Source organism: Amblyomma maculatum, chromosome 5 (genome assembly GCF_055883805.1).
Source record: "Amblyomma maculatum isolate TAMU_Amacu chromosome 5, ASM5588380v1, whole genome shotgun sequence".
NCBI lineage: Eukaryota > Metazoa > Arthropoda > Arachnida > Ixodida > Ixodidae > Amblyomma > Amblyomma maculatum.
This window is the reverse complement of record NC_139348.1, coordinates 131,703,705-131,722,975: the sequence shown is the minus strand read 5'-3', so window position 1 is coordinate 131,722,975 and position 19,271 is coordinate 131,703,705. Positions and strand designations below refer to the sequence as shown.

At 44.0% G+C, this 19,271-nt stretch overlaps 1 protein-coding gene across 1 annotated transcript in view; it reads left to right on the top strand.

Annotated features, from left to right (window-relative positions):
- Positions 1–18,063, top strand: part of LOC146189580 (fatty acid synthase-like) — a 68,556-nt gene extending 50,493 nt beyond the window's left edge. Inside the window, exons 20-29 of the mRNA XM_084605301.1 lie at positions 783–902; positions 2,584–2,939; positions 5,988–6,341; positions 7,355–7,598; positions 10,523–10,765; positions 13,034–13,261; positions 14,140–14,384; positions 15,935–16,195; positions 16,825–17,082; positions 17,773–18,063. Coding sequence (XP_084461427.1) covers positions 783–902; positions 2,584–2,939; positions 5,988–6,341; positions 7,355–7,598; positions 10,523–10,765; positions 13,034–13,261; positions 14,140–14,384; positions 15,935–16,195; positions 16,825–17,082; positions 17,773–17,886 — 2,423 coding nt within the window. The 3' untranslated portion in view covers positions 17,887–18,063. The remainder of the gene's footprint in view (positions 1–782; positions 903–2,583; positions 2,940–5,987; positions 6,342–7,354; positions 7,599–10,522; positions 10,766–13,033; positions 13,262–14,139; positions 14,385–15,934; positions 16,196–16,824; positions 17,083–17,772) is intronic.
- Positions 18,064–19,271: the final 1,208 nt, after the last annotated feature.

Sequence of the window (19,271 nt, the reverse complement as noted above, 5' to 3'; positions counted from 1 at the left end):
TTTTTAACATTTCTTTCATTCTAAATCTGTATTCTTTTCTGAACACTGTCTTTTATGTTGTATTTGAATTAGGGAAAGGAGGGGTCCCACAACAGAGGTTAAAAGCCGACGCCTTGTACTGTACACTTCTGCAAAAGTCTGCACAAGACAAACTTTGCTGGAAATACAAAATGCGATTTGTTTTTATGTCAAACGTTTTTGAAAGCTTAAGTCAACATATATAAAAAACAAGTGCCCGGTTATGAAACGCTGGGCTAGTCCTCTAGACAGTTAAGACATTAAAAAATGCAGCTTAACAATACACTTTTGTGAATTTCAGGCTCGAAATGCTTATACGTGCAATTTCAAAAGCGCGTAGGAGTATTTTTAAGCTGGGACGAATCATTTTAAGCCCATAATTAGTCGTGGATTGAGCTATTCATCCTAATTATTTATGTCCGTCTTGTTTAACGTGGTAATACTTCTTCATGTAGATTATCACTTCAATGTCGTATTATTTCTTCTGTTCACCTAATAAAATTGTCGCAGCGAAATATAATTACACCCCTGTTTAATTTTTCCTCTTTTCACTCTTTTTTTTTTTATGACACCAGTACGGACGACTTTCCGTTACTGTTAAACGTGCCGTGAAAACCTGTCGGGGTAAAATGAAATGCATTCTCCACTCTGTGAAACTAAAGCGCTGACGTTTTGGAGTGGTCCTTATTGATTCGGCGGCACGATTCAGTACTCGAGTTTCTCAGTGGGCTAAGCCCCTGACACTCGTTCGCCATCTTCCTTAGGTTCCAAAGAAAAGCGCGATTTTCTCAAGCGCCGCTTCCCTCAGCTGGTGGACCGAAACTTCGCCACCTCACGGGATCTGTCATTTGAGGAACACATACTTCGAGAAACTGAAGGCAGAGGTGAGTTCACTGTGAAACTGGTATAACTGATATCAACTAAAAGTATTAGATAAATAGAATGCTTTCAAGCAGATCACTCTTTATCTATTCCCGGTTCTAACAGTTGCACGCTTTCTTTCATTTAAGATTGCCCTGTGAAAGTTTTCTTCTTTGTGCTCATTGGTGCGACAGCGATGGAGTGTCATCCTGCCAGAGATATGTACAGTCTTTGTCAAAAATATATGGCCCAACGGTTTTGCTTCTAAGCCTCGTAAGGAAGCTATTTACGCATCTGCAGGGCTCTAAATCTCGTAGAGGAAAACTCTAGTCCTCACTCTTTTCTATGATTAACTCCACATACTACTATTGCTGCCAGTAGCCTAGTTAGAGTGCTCAGAAGCAAACCCCTTGGGCTGTATATTTTTGACAAAGACTGTACGTTGCACGAGTTCTGATCTGTGTATGAGCGTTGCATAACATCCCACTTGGAGTCCTTAAAGATGGCGTCGGGAGATGCTGCCTCCATTCTCTTGACTGTGAAACTTGATAAGTTCTCATTTTTCGCCTGATTTCCTTAAATAGCTCTGCAAACGAGAGTTCTCTTAAAAAGGTTTCTGGCGTTAACGCGTAAGCATTTTTGCACTATGAAGGGCGTCATCAGAGCGTGTCACCACAAGCTGTGGACAGGATGTGTGGACAGAGTGTGTCCACATTCTGCTCTCAATCATAAAAAAATAATGATGTTCGTGCCAGGACTCGCACTTCCTCGTCCCGCCGAGCACGGTAACCACAACTCCATGTCGGCTTCATGGGAACTTGCGCATAGTTCTCTGGCTAGCGTAAGGACGCTGGAGGGCGTTCATGGCAAGATAAGGAAGTTAAGAGGGATTTTAAAAGCAAAGTAAGTATATACATGTATAAAAACAAACAGAAATTAAAACACACAGTTAAAGTCAAAAGGCGAAAAAATAAAAAGCAAAACAACAAAATGAACAAAGCATCAAAGAAAAATATAAAAAAACGAATAAAACGTCAACTAAGAGCACGCTTCGGAAAAGCAACGAAACACAGAGCGACATCATAACGATAGGCCCAGAATTAGCAATGCCTTTGCATTTGGGCACGCTAGTTGACTTATGTGCACCCCTGCCATTTTTCATCTGTTGCTTGAATATTAACAGCCTTCAGCATTCAAATGTACTGATGCAGGCATTGCAGACTTCGCTTCCGTTTATACGCCTCGTCTCAGGACTTATTTCAAGAGTTTGCATCAAAATTTAGATGGAAAAGGAGCAGACAGTAGCATATCAAGAAGAAAAAGGTGCATTTTTTGAATTTTTGTCATGCTAATTGCTTACTGCTATTTAAAGATTTCTGTGAGATTGCGTTTACGTAGCGTGAAGGCATTTGCATATCTTTTCCGTGTATTCAAAGCAACACAACACAAATACTATATGCATTTGGTTCTTCCTACCGTCAGCTGGGTTGGCTATTGAAACCAGATATTTTGTGGCTACAGAAATCGAATTCACAGCTTTGACGCAAAATGCAACCCCGATTCTAAATTTAAACGGCAGCAGCAAATAAAGTTTTTCCCATATTATTACCCCATTTAAAAAAATAATGCTTGGGAAGCACATCTGATGTTCTCGTTTTTTGTTTTATTAAGCATTAGCCTTCTTTGGCTTTCTTCGCACTATAGGAGTGGACCTTGTTCTCAACTCTTTGTCCGGAGAGAAGCTGCAGGCTAGCCTGCGTTGTCTGGCAAGTCATGGCCGTTTCCTGGAACTTGGGAAGTTCGATCTAGCCAAGGATTCTATGCTGGCCATGTCAGTCTTCCTCAAGAGAGTGACGTTCAGCGGCATTCACCTGGAGGCAGTGCGTGGCAAGTGCCCGTCGGCGCTGCAAGAACAGCGTCGCGTGACTGAACTCCTCCGGGATGGCGTCACTTCCGGTGTTGTGCAGCCGTTGGACACCATCCGGTTCAGCCGTGATCAGGCGGAAGAGGCATTCCGTTTCATGTCCTCCGGAAAGCACATTGGAAAAGTTGTGCTCCAGGTGAGCGGGGTTGTATAGAGCAATAATAATAGTATATATAGGCGAAACATTCGATGGAAACCATGACGTCGACCTCCTAGATTTTGACAGGGACATCGCGCGTTCAGCTTGTCGCAAAAAAAAAAAAATCCTTTTGAAGTGTGCCGGGTAAATTGTGCACTAGTACCCGAACTAATATCTTCACTGCCTCGAGCGGAGTAAAGCGGCGTCCAACGTTGGTGGAAAAACGAGGATATCCCGCCGAAATAAAGAGCAAAGCTTTGCTACCGTCAACTCTCGTTGCTTTAAAATTAAATTACTGGAACGGAGTCAGCGCGGACCACTGCTTAAATCATGGTACTGTGGGCTTAAATCTGGCCTGTTAATAACACATCTGGGAACTCTGCCTGTTATACACGCGACTAGTTACTTTCCTCACGTGCTCTAAGCTTCGGATATCAAGGTCGGTTTGCGTGTTCATGAATCCGTCTTGTGGGTTGGGGGAGGGAGGGGGGGAGGGGGGGAGGGGGGGGGGGCGTGCAACAATGAGAATATAGACTGTAAAAAAGTGGCGGGCTGTTACAAAAGTCTGAGTCACTTTTGTACTGTTCTTTCTATTTTCAATGCAAAATGTCAGCGGGGCTACGAAGTTTCGGTCATCAGCTCAGTGTTTCGGGTTCTGAATTATTGGTTCCGAGACTTCGGTGCACGTCAAGGTGCTTCTGGCTTTCGAAATTATTCGGCGCCGCTTAAAACACGTTCTACGTATATTGAATGGACAGTATGCTGAGATGTTGTTTAGGTGCCACTTTTTGTTAGTCAACAAACAAAAGGGTATATAATCAGGCGATCGATTTGGTAGGGATCCGTATTGGGGCGGCACCACAAGGACGACGACCGAGACGAAGAATGACAGAACAATGCTTACTTCTTGTTGTCACACAGCACTTCGTCATTCTTCCCCTGCGTCCTGTTCCTTGTGGTGCCGTAACAACATGAAAACAGTGGTCAATAATACATTTTTGTGAAGAGGATATTTGCAAATACTAGTTATTCACTTTCCTTTTTTTTCACGTTTATTCACGTTTCCTTTCCACTCATCATGCCGTTATTGACTGCGCCCGAGCGGAAGTTGTCTTTTTTCCTCTTTGTGATACCGTCTTGTGTGACATCCCTGCCCGGTCTGCAAAACTTCTTGTCGCCAGAACACAGGACCGTGATTGGGATGGGCGGCGATGTCGAGGTGGTCTCGTCTGGCATGGTGGAAGCAGAGGGCAATGTGCGGCTTCTTAGTTCCAGGGTGGATGGGAGCGTACCCCGCAGCACCTGCACCAATTGTAGGGGTGCGTTTATTCAGTCGACACAGATGCATCCAGCCCGCTCAGGATGAACTCGCAGCGGAGCGTCAGGCGTAGCGAATCATAAAGACAGCGACCAACTTCTTCGTCCTCGAGTGCGCCAGCACGCGATGCATGCCAGTGGCTATAACGACGAAAATTACCACACAAAATCAGTTACAAACTTACAAGTTAGAAGGTACAATTAAAAAAATGCTTATGAGCAGGTCATGTAATGTAGAGGAAAGGTGACTGGCAGTCTCTAAGGGTTGCAGAGTGGATTTTAAGGGAGGTGATGCAGGAGGGGTAACTAAAAATTTAGGTGGGCGGACGAGATTAGGAAGTTTGTGGGGATCAAATGAATGTAGCTGATACATGAACGGTTAATTGGAAGGACATGGGAGATGCCTTTGCGTTGCAGTAGGCGTAGTCAGGCGGCTGATGGTGTTGGTAGTGGTGGAGATGATGATGACTTTTTATCATCGTATTTAATAGCCACACTTCTGAGCCTAGAACGTTAGACAGCGAATTTCACAGAGAGGTTCCAAGCTCTACAAGGAGAACACTTGTGAACTGGATGCGCAGTTTAATAGACATAATTGTTCAGCTAACGTTACCAAAGAAATATTAAACGTCGGTAAAAGAACAAAGAAAAAACGCGCTCTATAGTAAGGTACTACTTGCAAGCAAGGGATCAAAGGAGTTGGATCCAGAAGCAGCAACGGGTTCGCCAGTGCTTCGCGAGAGGCGAGAATTGTGGAGGCAACAGAAAGCTATTGATTTTAGGTCGCAACTGCCCGCATAGGTAGCTGGCCGCTATGCAACCTGATCGCCAGTACTGCTTCAATGTGGCCGGCACCATTGATATCCAGCAATGCGTCACATAACTGGCTGCAGTGCCAACGGCCGGGATTCCAGAATGAAATCTTCAACAGCCAGGCAAAATGCTTTGAAAGCTGTTGGATGTTTTATGTCAGGAGCAAGAATTTCTTGTGAACAATCAAATGATGTTTCTCATAGAGCGTGATCTAGGGGAGGGGGAGAGGGCGCTTAAAACTGCGCTTTTAAAGGTGTATGACTCGATGCCGTTGATAGCTCCCGTCTGCGGCACCTTTGCAGGTCATTGTTCGTGTATGCCCACTTTACTACTCGCCTAATCTCTAATCTAATCAATTCTGCCTCGAATATTTTGCACAAATTCCTTACCATACAGTAGCGAACTACCCGCTACCCGACATAGATATTTATAAAGCTTTAACCGAGCCGTGCAGATGTAAGAGGAGCGTGCCTCACTCATCGCCCAATGGTTATGGAAGGTTCGCTTCCGATCACACTAACCCATCTGAATGTAGGAACCCGAGTTTGCTGCTCCTGCCATGTCATGTGACCTCGTGAATATCACACTACCCACCGATTATCAGTACGCGGTCCTCTCACCTGCCAACTAGCACCTGTCAGAGTCATGGCCATGATTGTTCACTCACAACGCAGGATTTTTTCCAACACAATCGCTTCCAATTTCTTTCTTCCAACACAAGTTTCCAACACAATCGCGTTAATAATTGTATTTTCATTTCCTATCACTTTGCACCAACGGTAAGGAAATCGACGTGGAATGTAAGTTATGCTCAACGCTTTCTGTTCTTTGCCCCTAGTGGGCTGACAACATTGTTGGAAAAGTGCTCTGCGTAGGGTGGACCTATGGTAGAACAAGTGCTCCTTTTTCTCACAGATCCGACCGGAAGAGTTCGGCCGTGAAATCGTCCAAGCTGCACCTTTGGTAGTGGAGGCGGTGGCGCATACATGGTTTCACGAGCACAAGTCGTACATTATTGTTGGAGGGCTGGGTGGCTTCGGCCTGGAGCTCGCTGGCTGGATGGTGAGCCGCGGTTGCCGCAAGTTACTGCTCAGCTCCCGCTCCGGATTGCGGACAGGATACCAGAAGCTGTGCCTTCGGTGGTGGAAGCAGGCTGGTGTAGAGGTCATTTTGAGCCAAGCCGACGCATCAACGAAAGATGGAGCCCAACAGCTAATTAAAGATGCATCGGCCATCGGACCAATCGGCGGGATCTTCAACCTGGCTTTGGCAAGTGGGAACCGCGATTATCACTCAAAGTATGCGAAGTGCTGTATTAGCATGGGCGACAGTTTATACTCCCTGATGCTTTTCAGTCCCAAACCAGCCGAAATGTAGCATTTTAAGCGCAACTATACAAATCTTCATCTTGAATACTGACTTCCTAATCACTGCTGCGGGGGCTAACATCCTCTATATTTGTACTGAACACTGCACGCGGCAAAATAGAGAGTTTTAGTGTAGCACAATTCGCGATCCGTTACTGTGATCCGGCCCCACGCGTTCCACTGCGCATGCTCATTTCATCTTGACGGCTCTAGATGACGCCACATTCTGGAAGTCTGCGCACAGAGGGGGAGCACCGGAACCAATTAGCACGTAGTGGTACGCTGTAGCAGGTCATGGTTATCACAGCGACGGATCGTGGATCACGGCGCGCTCATGAGATGAGGCAGTCAGCCTACTGGCGTATTAATTCGGCCTGAGAATTGTGCACGTTCGCATGATTCACAAGCTTAACACCTCCTCTTTTTTTCAAACTCTAATGCAGCTGTGTAGAGAGTTTTGTGTTTGAAATATATTAGGAATGTGCTGGAAGAGGCGGGCTGTAATCCACACGTTAGTTCTGAAGAACATTGGGAAGTGGCGAAAACGTGAGGCTTCATATGAAACCATACAAGGAAGTGACCGGATCGCGAAGCTACAGTTCTTCATGAAAGCTATTAGTGATGATTCCTGCGATTAAGCAAGAATGACTTCAGTGAAGATTTAACCGAACCGATTTTACAAAAAACAACAATTCTCATGTGTCCCAGCGCTGCTCTCTTACGTAACTTAACCAATTCATCTTTTAGGTTTGTAATCTTTATGTGCCCACTTATAATCAATAACAACAATCATGCGGCCGACTTGCCTACCCAGTCGCCACTGTTCCATAGTATTTTCACGGACCTCTTTCTGTCCCATGATAAATATTGGATTTTAAGTGCGATTTCTTGAATCCAGAATTCTTTCTTCCTAAGGTGTTGCGTGATGCCCTACTTGAGAATCAGAGTGCGGAGCTCTTTGAGGCTGTGTGCACTGTCAAAGTGGATGGAACACGTCACCTGGACGAACTGTCCCGGAAGTCCTGTCCTGAGCTGGACCACTTTGTCGCCTTCTCGTCTTCTGTTTCTGGTCACGGAAACGTGGGGCAGACCGGATACGGCTATGCAAACTCAGCGATGGAACGGATCTGTGAGCGTCGCATCATGAATGGAATGCCCGGTGACTAACACAACTAATATTGTTTTGATATTACCCAGACGTCTAAACTAGTTTTTCATGGAGACGTGTGGAAGAGCGGCTGTATTCTAAGAAACTCGGGCGGTTACCTTGTAAGTACAAAGCTAACCTGACCAGATTACTGAGATCTTGAAGGGAATGTTCTAGATAAAGAGGGAATGCTAACTTATAAAGAAATAGGCTGGGTTCACGGGCCCTGATATATATTCCCGACGAGCTCATTTGGGCATTACGGAGCATATGTAGACATAAAAGGTAGACTGTAGTGGATTCCCGGAAAAATAATTATATATGTGGCTAGCAAGTGCTTTGCAAACACTGCAAAAGAAAACATTGCATGTGTTCCAAGGGAACGGTAACAGAAAAAAGGTGGATTCGTAGCTCTTGCTATTTCCCTCTGCCAACGGGTCAATTTTTTGTTGCAATAATATTGTAAGTAATATTGTTGTAAATAATATTAAAAAGAGAAGTAAGCTGCATGGTCAAGGCGCAAGAAAGTTACACGGCACTCAGGACTGGTTACCTACTCTTATAAGGCGAATGTATAAATGTTTCATCGTGGTTCATGTTTGTTTTCTTTGCTTTGGTTTCTATAATTTGGTTGGTATAATTTATTTCTGTTATTTTTTAACTGCCAATAATTAACTGAACTACTGACTGCATGGCGTATTCATGACGCCCATTTTTATTCCGCTTGGATGACCGAGCGGCCATAGCCTATATCTTGAACGCCTATCTCAGAATTATTAACAGTGCTGCTATTCGAAATTTTTCCATGGCTCAATGTTAAATTAAGATTTTGGCCTATGGTGATGACGTCGCCTTTTTTTTTTTGTTCTGACAAAAAGAGTGTGGTTCAGGCTTTGCATTTAACTGAACAGTTAGTGCGGTATCAGGTGAGGCTCTTAATTTACACAAATCCAAAGGACTCCGGTTAGGTCAATGGGATACGAGGCCGAGCATTTTTGGGGGCATAAGTTGAGACTGTGTTGCTCTGCACAAATTAAGGGTTCCCCTGCATCAAGTTTGCAGCAGTGTGGCATACTGGCATTCAGAAATCGTAGCTATCAGGTAACAAACTCAGGCGTGGAGGGGTCGAAAACTCTGTTTGCTCGTGCGAAAAGTTTTCAAAACATTCTTATTTGCAGAGCTTCCCTACGACCTCCAAGTTCTACATTGTGCGCAAAAGAAGGTGTAAGCATTACACAGAATATTCGCAACTTTCTTATAGTACTCTCAGTGGGAACCCATTAATCGTGATAACCTGTTTCTTCCAATAGAGTCTGGAGGATTAGGTCTCGTTCAGTCGTTCGGACACCAACTAGTTTCGCTTTCTTTTTGTTTTTTAGCCCGACAAACCAACCCTTTGTAGTATCGGTGCTTATTAGACGTCTCAGTTCTCCCTTGCCTTATATACTCGCGGTGTCTGGACATGTGCATGAAGGGACTGTATAGGGATTCCTTAAGGAGGTTTCGGATACCTTCAATTTTCTCACTGCACGCTTTTCTTTACATTACCTGTATAACATACCCAGAAGGCAGATGACTGAGATTCTTACTGAGCTTTTGTTTTCTTACGTATGTATCGGCAACCTTGTCAGGAGTTACAAGTGTTTTAAAGGGTGTTAACCGCATGCGCATTCAGTCCGTTGCCAAAGCGTTATTTTTTAAACTTTACACATTAATGCTCCCTGTTAATTGGCTTCGCGTCATGCAGATGTTTGTGGCAAATCCTCAAAATTGCCGCCTATGTAACACGCCAGAGACCATTGACCACTGCTTTATTCAGTGCCGGGATGCAATGTTTTTCTGGGACTAATTGCAACGGACGCTGAAGAAGGACATCGAAATCATTTCATATGTATTCGTTTTTATCTGTTCGGAAGAACTATAATGAGCCTTATGGTTTGTTTACGTTGATGTGGGGCTAAATATTTAGTTTATGGAAAAGCTGAATGATGGATCGCCATGCTGAACCACCACAATCATCGAAGCCTTTATTCCAAGACCAGTTTGCTTTGTTGCGAGGAGTGTATGTTGTCCTGGAAGAGCCCGTGTGTTGGCTACCGCATCTCGATGCTTTTGTGTGCCGCCCTGAATTTTGTTGTTTATTATGGTGGCCAATTACTGGTTTATAGTGGGCTTGTATTACGCAGCCCGGTTAGTTCAGGTGTGAGCTGTTTTAGTTTCTCTTCATCGGAAGTTTTTCAACCAATAAAGAAAAAAAAAAGGAGATCATGCACAGCCATTGGGTAGCATTTCCACCTCGTAATCTGAGAATACTGGCCTCGATTCCCACCCTGTCTAAGTTAGCCTTAGTTTGTCTTCGTGCTCAGAAATATTTTTGTTTGCTTACAAGAAGCTTGACTTAAAATGTGGCGTCAATTTGATTGTTGATTATGTGTTTCTGATCTGTCGCGCCAGCTGTTGAATGGTCCCCAGCGCGATAATATCAGACTCCCGCTTAAGTATTTTGAATTTTTCGGGAACATATTTACTCCGACAGTGCCGAGTTTAATTACTCATCAGTCTTATAAGGCTTTCACATTAAATAAGTTAACAACTTTCCTGCTAGTACAAAACCAAATATCGCTAACCACCTCTTTAGTTTTAGAGCAGAACTGCGATTAAAATCTGTCGGTGCAGCTTCCAACTGACAAAAGTAGTGGCTACAGTTGCCTTCAGTGAACACTCGATTGTGTCTGAGGGCCTTCTATGGCTGAAAATACATGCTAAATTTACGATGGCAGTATGCCAGTCAGATTGCCGAAGGAATCAATTTGGTTGTCTCGGAAACGTTAAAGAAACAAAGGTGGCTTATGTTTTGTCGATGCAAGCCGTTATATCCAGTCAACGTGCATGAGAATACGTATTAACATCTGAAGTGCTCCGCATTGCTGATCCAGGACTGGCCATTCAGTGGGGCGCTGTTGGCGATGTTGGCTTTCTGGGCGAGGGGAAAAGCGCCTACGTGGGACTCGCTGGCTACGCTGCGCAGCGGATCAGCAGCTGTCTGAACGTGCTCGACAGATTTCTCAATCAGGGGAAGCCTGTAGTCTTGAGTTTGGTCAAAGCAGGAGAGCCCACAAACACAGACCAGATGAAATCGCGCTACCGGGACATCGTCCTGAAGATCGCGCACATATTTGGTAAGCGGGGACGGGTTCTTCATGTTACGTGGTCGGTTCACTCTTATAAGTCTGACTTCAGGAAACCATTCGCTCTCACGTTTTGTTCTTAAATCTTGGTTCTAAGTAATTAAAGCTCTCATTCTCTGAACGTCTCGCGTGGAAATGGTTACAGAAGAATATGCCGAGTGTTCCTTTGTTTACTTTTTACAGATACGATTTTAAACCGTGGCAGACGTGCTTCGGTGCGGTCTGTGTAGGTGGATTGTACAGAAAGACGTACAGATGCGGACATAAATAATCGGAGCACGCTTTTGCGTTCATGTTAGAATCACCCCTTCTGTATTGGAGACAAAAAAAAAAAAAAAAAAAAAAAACTTTACTTGTGCAAGTGAATGCGCAGGGACGTCTATTACCAAGTTGCACATACGTAAAATACCACTTGAATGAACGTCACTGAAACGAAGTATTCTGTTGTGCAAACTCCCCCGCCAAAGCTCCATTGAACGCTACGCAAGCGCCTTTCATTTTAACGAAATTCAATTGTTGCTCATTTCAGTTCTACGAACATTTTCTATAACGTCATCCTGTGTTTCCCACGTGATACTCAGTATTTCAACCAGAACAACGTGTACATTTTGCTGAATATTTTGAGAAACATATTTTATTAGCGCGTGACAAAAGCTGGCAGTCATTTAGCTCTAAGCTTAACTGGCTATCTAAAGAAGCTTGTATCCTGTGGAATCACAGCTGGCTTTGCATGCTTAATTGAATCCACAGTCATAGCCACCCATAGCCACAACTTCAGCCCTATAAAGCTTCCTAGCTCCAAGAAAGGCGTACGTATGCATGCTGGTTAACTGCGATCTGTGGAAGGAATGATCTGATTGGAGGAAATGAATGCCTCCGCTGCCCAGCAGACCGCTGTGCCGGATAAGATTCACGAGAGCTTGCACACAGTGACTTAGGCCAAGACCACTGCAGTCCTAAATTCAAAAGTGCTGCAAGAGGCGACTGCATTACGATATTTGCCACAAAACGGCTTCTTAGTGCTAATAGAAAAAGCTTCCACGCACTTATTTCAGTTCAGCGAACTTTCACTTTAACAAACAATGTCCTAAGGTTCCTTGAAGTTCGTTCAAGTGAAGTTTCACTATCATGACTTCAAATTTTGAATTATGCAACTCATGAAAAAAAAATTGAAAGAAATACTTTCACGTTTACTTTTGTCCGCACCGGTACATATTACATGATAGAGCTTAATGATGGAATGAATAAATAACTAAAATAACTAACCTACATTTTTACTTTTAATTTCAAGGTCCAAATTTATCTTAAGAACTTGAATGCTGTCCATATAAAAGCTAAGTCTAGCAGTTTACATTAGGTAGCGAAGTACTGGAAGTAGTAGGCGAATATGTCTACTTAGGACAGGTAGTAACGGCAGATCCGGACCATGAAAAGGAAATAATAGCAAAACAAGAAGAAAAAGATTGGGATGGAGCGCATTTAGTAAGCACTCGCAGATTATGACTAGCAGCTTACCGGTATCGCTCAAGAGGAAAGTATACAACAGTTGCATCTTACCTGTACTCACCTATGGGGCTGAAACGTGGAGGCTAACCAAGAGGGTTCCGCTTAAGTTGAGGGCAACTCAGAGGGGTATGGAACGAAAAATGGTAGGGGTAACATTAAGAGATAGAAAGCGTGCAGACTGGGTCAGAGAAATAACTCAAGTTACCGACATTATAGTGGAAATTAAGAAGAAGAAATGGGCATGGGCAGGACTCGTTGTGCGAAGAGAGGATAACCGATGGCCGCTTAGGATAACAAACGAGATTCCAAGGGGAGGAAAGCGCAGCGCGGGGCGGCAGAAAGTTAGGTGGGCGGATGAGGTTAAGAAGTTCGGAGGGGTCAAGTGGATGCAGCTAGCACAGAACTGGGTTAATTGGAGAAATATTGGAGAGGCCTTCGCCCTACAACGGGCATACTCCGGTTGATGATGATATTGGTGATGCCAAAGAGGACAAATTCAAAGAATTTTAAACGTTTATAACGATATCTTGAACAATTTATCTTCTACCAATAAAATTGCATTACTTTCCGGACACACCCTGTAGTTCCTTTGGACGGTCCGATCCGTACATAGTACACGTGAGGCCGGTAGGTTGAGCTCTGTCAAATTCTATTCTTTTGCGATCGTAGCCTTCCCTTCTCAGCAGCTGTCCTAATAGCAATGAGCGTTGGACATAATACATAACATAAAATAATACGAACGACGGTTTGCAGGCGTGAAAGATGCTGGAAGCCTGGATGAAAACACAACCCTTGGAGCCCTTGGCATGGATTCCCTGATAGGTATCGAAGTTCAACAGACACTTGAGAGAGACTACGACGTCTTCCTGTCCGCGGCCGAGATACGCAGGCTTACGATCAAAAGGCTTAGACAGATAGAAGATGGTGCTAGCAACAGAGGTTCTGCAGCGGGCACCACAGTCGATGCAAGGCCATCACAACGTGAGCTTTAACTGCAAACATTTCCGTACGTCACTAGTGTTCGCGATGTTGTGACAGCGAAGTGCCATATCCTTTTGTCAGCGATTTTCAAGTGGTGATAAGAAAAAAAGGCAGGACCTACTGGGAGCCAGGCGACAATTGTACCATACGAAATACGGTTATAAAATTGGGAAAGCGACGGGTACTCGTTGAAAATGAAATATAAAGGTGAATTACGCGAGCAGAAAAGGGAAAGCCGGTGAACAATTCTTTTTAGGTCAAAAATAGTGCAGGAAGTTCTCACATTGTCTCTTGTTACTTTTCTGCCATTGCCATTGTTGTTCGTGCCTACAAAGCAGTAATGATCGTGAAGTGTGGTCAGGGTCTGAAGATGACTTCTTTCTGTGATGCAGTCCGCTTATCCTGAGAATATGTCGGCTTATTGTCTAACTGGGGAGTTTAACGATACGACGCACACAATATGAACTTCAGTTTTAGCTGTTTTTCTATTCTCTTCAATTTTCTTGTTTTGTTATTTTTGATATGAGAGACGGCGATAAAATTGTCAGAACCACCCTTCTATGTATTTGATGTCTTATGGATCGCATATCCTTAACGGAGAACCTGCGAACACATGCACCCTCTTTCAGATTGGCGTTTTTATGTCTATAACAAGCTCTGGCTATCTGCTGATCATAGCGGTAAAAGCACTTGTTCTCTAGAAAGTGTAGTTTAGTATTATTCTATCCAGTGCTCATTGCACATTAAAAGCTTCTTTACCAAATTTTTAAACAGTTTTTATTGCCCGAATTCTTTTTGGACCTATATTTCTAGAGAGTAAATCGAACGAATGGTCCATTCACGCTCGGCGAATAAGAAAAGCCTTGTTTTTATTGCAGGTCCTGCGTACGAGTCGGCAATTCCGAGGCTGAAGCTCGCTGAGAAATTGATTCCTGATTGCGTCTTCGTAGAGATGAACAGCCTAAATGGATCCACACCTCTGTTTGTGATGCACACTATACAGGGTGATGTGAACCCGCTCTTGGAGTTGGCTGAACACCTCCCAGTTCGAGCGGTCGGCCTCCAAAGGTCTGCCGAGATTCCCGTCCTCTCTGTCGAAGAGATGGCCGCTATCTACACACGGGTGCGTGCATCGTCTGCTGAACGGACATTTCGCTTTGCCGAGTAAAAGTCACTAACTTCCGGATTTTGCTTTGGAATGAAGCAGAAGGTTTATTGAAAGTGCTGCTGTTTACATAGGAGCAGATTCATGAGGGTTTACCACATGCCTACTCCTTTCGTTATCCCTGGCTGTTCGCTGGCTTGATGGACCAGAACCGAAGACTACTCCTTTCGCGTTGTGCACGGTGAATCATTTGAAACAGGCGTGCCCGTTTTGCGTAGTCAAGAGAGAGGGATGGTCTAGAAAGTAATGAGGCCTATGTATGGACTTGATTTTAAATGCCGCTTGACTCGCTGAGGGCTAAAAGAGTGCTTATTCTTGTGCAAAGTGTCCGCGGTAATTTAGTCCCTTTGTTCCTTTCCCTTCTCGATAAAGTGAAACGTAACGTAGTTTTTTCGTGTATCTTTTTTTGCTTGGGCGATAGACAACGTTATTTTTTTTTTTAATCCAATTGATACCACTCTGTATCGTTTCAGGCAAGATGAGAGTGGCTTCAGGGACAGCGCACGTAATCCGCCTAAATATATGTATGTAACCGTTTATAGCGGCAACACTAGAAACAATGCCTCTTACATTCTTTAGTAACATATTGATTATAGCTCACCCCTAATTTTATATAGTCTTAAAGAAGGGTAATACGTTAAGCATGCGTTATTCTCGAGATTTCAATTCTGAATGCTCAAAATATTAGGGCTAAGCCCGTGAAGAAAGCGGTGAGACAGAATATGTGAAATGAACAGTGCGGACACATGTGTTTACGTTCCAGGCGAATATTATAGAGACGTTTCGAGCCGTGTTCTAAAAGTGTATAGTATAGAGTGTTCTACAACTTTTTCGGAACTGCTTTGAAAAATTCTTCCGCCTCAACCGTAGGCTCACCTGTACTGTAACCGCACACAAGGCTTGCTCGCTGTTTACCCTTTTTTGTTACGTAGTAAGTTCAACCATGGTGCTTACCCGCTTTGGCTGCTCATAATGAAAAGCCAGAACCGTCTGCGATGAGATTGAAAAGGAAAAAATGAGAACGGCCAATTTCCTGCAAAATGCTTCTGTGGCGCAATATTGGAGCCGCTGGAGGAAAGTGCCGCCGTTCTAAAGCGTCCAGACAAGCGTGGCACATTTTCTTAATGATGATATATTACGTCACCTCTGCCATTTGCAAGAAAATTGCGTTCGCATCTTTCGCTTCTTCGCAGGCGGTTATGGTTTCTCATCATACGGGATCAAACCGAGTGAGCATCACTGTAAGACTCACTACACAACAAAAGGGTCGACGACGCGCAAGCTTTCTGCGCAGTTCCAACGCAAACGGGAAAAGGTTCCGAGAAAGTAGCAGAACACTGTAGACTAATTTGTGATGGATCAATGCATTCGTACACAGCCTTATATAAGGATGGCTCGCAAAGGGAGGACGAATGTGCAGGGTATGAAATCAAAACTGCATGTTGAGTGAAATGCAAAAATTGATGCAATGTCACCGCTGTTTTACCTTTGTCTTCTACATGCCACAGAAAATGAGCCAGGTGCAGCCAGCAGGTCCGTACCACTTGGTGGGATACTCTTACGGAGCAACTCTGGCATTCGAGGTGGCTCTCCAGCTGCAGGCTTCTGGCGCCTCGATGGGCAGCCTCACACTGCTCGATGGTGCACCTGGGTACATTCCGGCGCTGTGGTCCCATCACGAGTCTCGTTTAGAGGGAACAGAACAAGATGCCGAAACGTCACTGATCTGCACTTTCCTATTGCAGTACGCCGACGTAGATGTTCTTGAGGTAAGCTGATTTGAGTAAGAGTTCTGATTGTTGTAATAACCGTAGTCTCCCTACTGAAAAAATTGTATGAGGCAATAACCTCACATTTTCTCACACAATCTCACTCAATTCGCATTCGCATAGGAAATCTCATACAAATCGCATATAATTGCATTTGCTCTCATAGTTTTTTGTATATTATCGTAAGTTATGCGAAATATTTTATGATAATGATGTCCACCGTATGAGAGTATATGCGATTTGTTGAGATTTTGCGAGGTTATTGCCCGGTAGAACTTTTAGTTTTTCGCTAGGGCTGTTATCAACTTCTTTCGCCAGGACATTGAAAAAGGTGTATACACATACTTGCCTGCTAGATTTGTCCACTCAAAACATTATAGTTATGTGTGAGCTTTTTTTTTTCAGGAGTTAGAATCTTGTAGCTGTTCGTAGCAGTGAGCTAACCGTGGTGCTTTAGTCGTAGCTGACAGCGAAATATTTCCTATGTTCTACGATTTCTCAGTTATATAACGTTTTGAAAGACTGAGAACGCCGAAAAGTGTAGAAAGTGGTTTCGAGCACCGTTTTACGACACAACAAGACAATCATTGGTGTGCGGTTATTATAACAGCCTCTGTAATGTTTTGCAGGTTCGTGATCAGATGCGCCAGTGTACTAGCTGGCATGCCATGGTGGAGGTCGCTATTGACATCCTTCTCAGGGCCATTCCAGACGTGAAGATTAGCCGCCAGGGTTTGGCCAAGGCGATGCGAGCCTTTCATGACCTCGTAAAAGCCGGTTCAAACTATCAACCTCGCGGAAAGTTCAGTGGCGACGTCGTGCTTGTCAAAGCATCTCGGCCGCGAGCGATGGCAAAACAGTTGCCGCCTGACTACGGACTCTCAGAGGTGAGAACATAGTGCACCACGCAGCAGAGTAGGCGACGACACACAGGAGAGCCACACAATACACGCACACATAAACAAGGGCAATGCTGCTCCTTGAGAACATAGGGTCGTTTTAATATTCGAGGGTTCGTGCTTCGATGGGCATTTTGAGTGCCACTAAATATGTCCTACCACCGCACCGACATGCTTATAATGGTGTAAGGCATACAATAGAGATTTGAGAAGCAGTGCTACATAGCGAACAGATTGATACTACATGAAACATCACATACAAGGTGTTTTACGTAACTTGAACTTAATTTAAAGAAAGCGAAACTTGTAGCTGGCACAAAGCAGCGACATGTTCGTTGTCGTTATGTATTGCTCCTCACAGTAATTTGTATTCTGCACAATTAGCTAATTAACTAAGATAATTTATGCAATATCTTTATTATTCACATTAGAACCAAGTGCACTCCATTGTTTTGTAGAGGGGGTCACTATAGAACCAACCCAGTTTCTTCTATTAGCCCACCTCATGCGTGATCGTTTTTTTCCAGCATTTAAGGAAACCCCGAGAAACGTGAAAAATACTACGTGACTTTGGTCTTGCGCTATTTTACAGTGCAGGCTGTCCAATGCTCTTGTGGCAAAATTTATTGTTAATTTGGGAAGTGCATCGAGGGAAAACTCTTTTTCTCAAATTTGCAGTTCGTTCGTGGAAAAGTGGAGGTGGAGGTGGTTGACGGATCGCACGAAGAATTCATCATTGGACGAGGAGCTCGGGAGTGCGCAGCCATTATTTCTCGACAGGTTCTGCCCTGACAAACCGCCGCAGAAGGTGGATGTGATCAAGGAACTGTGTATACATTGAAGATCCTGAAATTTCACTTGGGCTTTTTCTGCTTATTTTATTCAGTGCTCATTATGCGGCCGATAAGAACATTAAATATGCATGAAAGAACAGAACATACAACACACAGATCCAGTAGGAATGGACGTTTTCGGGAGAAAAATAAATATCAATAATATATGTGTTTTCGTCTTTTATTTCTCTCCAGATCGTACTTTTAGAAGTATTTGTTTCAATTTCATTGATACTTTGAGTTGCTTGGTTTCCTCTTCAATATATTATGTACGGGTGCTTAAGCGAATGTGAGTGAAAATAAATGAATATCTATTCTTTTTTTGCGGACGTAACCATCAGCAAAAAGCCTGACGGGACCAACCAGAACAAAGACTGTCAGACTCAGAGCCTCTCAGAGTTTTGTTTTTCGTGTATCAAAGGGCTCATGCACACATCAAAAATTTAAGCTTTCGTGGTACAGGTTCCCAAGCACACATTACCGTATTTACTCTGAACCTCTCTCCCTCCCCACCCTCCCCCCGCACACACACATACGCACGCAAGCACACACACAAAGGCGATAAAAAAAATTCGAATATGTTGCTCAATGTTCAATCACAAGAATGCTAATCCTACTCAAATGACTAGGCTCAGAAGCCACAATTTGGTCACGGCATTAGAAAGCTAGAACGACTATAAAAATGCCCAGCCTCATAGGAGAACAGAAAGACAATAGAACAATCAGCGGCTGGCTTCCCTGAAGAAGGAGGAGAAGTAGAAGAAGACGAAGAAGAAGACGAAGAACAAGAAGAACTCCCGGCCACACGCAGCTAATGCTTTCGCTACATATTCGGTTCAACAGCGTTGAGCCCTTATAACAACTTTTTTAACAGATGCTGTAATGGAATATGCTACGTGACGTGCTTTGGTCGCAGCTTCTTACGCTATCACTTATCTTACGGGAGAGGCATATGGGAGAGGAACAGAGAGAAAACATCGGGAGAGGGAAGAAGATATTCTGGCGCCTAGACTCTTTTCATTGTATGTCGGCGCCTGCGCTTCCATCTAAGCTTGGACCACGTGCATAGCGTCGTTTACACCTTGACTCACCGAGAGAGAGACGATACCACGTACAGCAAAGAACCATCAGAGAGAACATCGCTCTAGCCGCGGATGACTTATCGTGTCATCCGAGCGAAGAGTCGATGGGTTCATTTATGAACGCGACCTGAGGAGTGACTGAACAAGTTGTTCCATCGTAGAGCCTTTTCTTTATTAACAACTACGAATAGGCTCACGTCATAGCAGAATTCAGTCAGCGAACACTATAGTAACTGCGCGAATGACTGAAGTTACACCTACG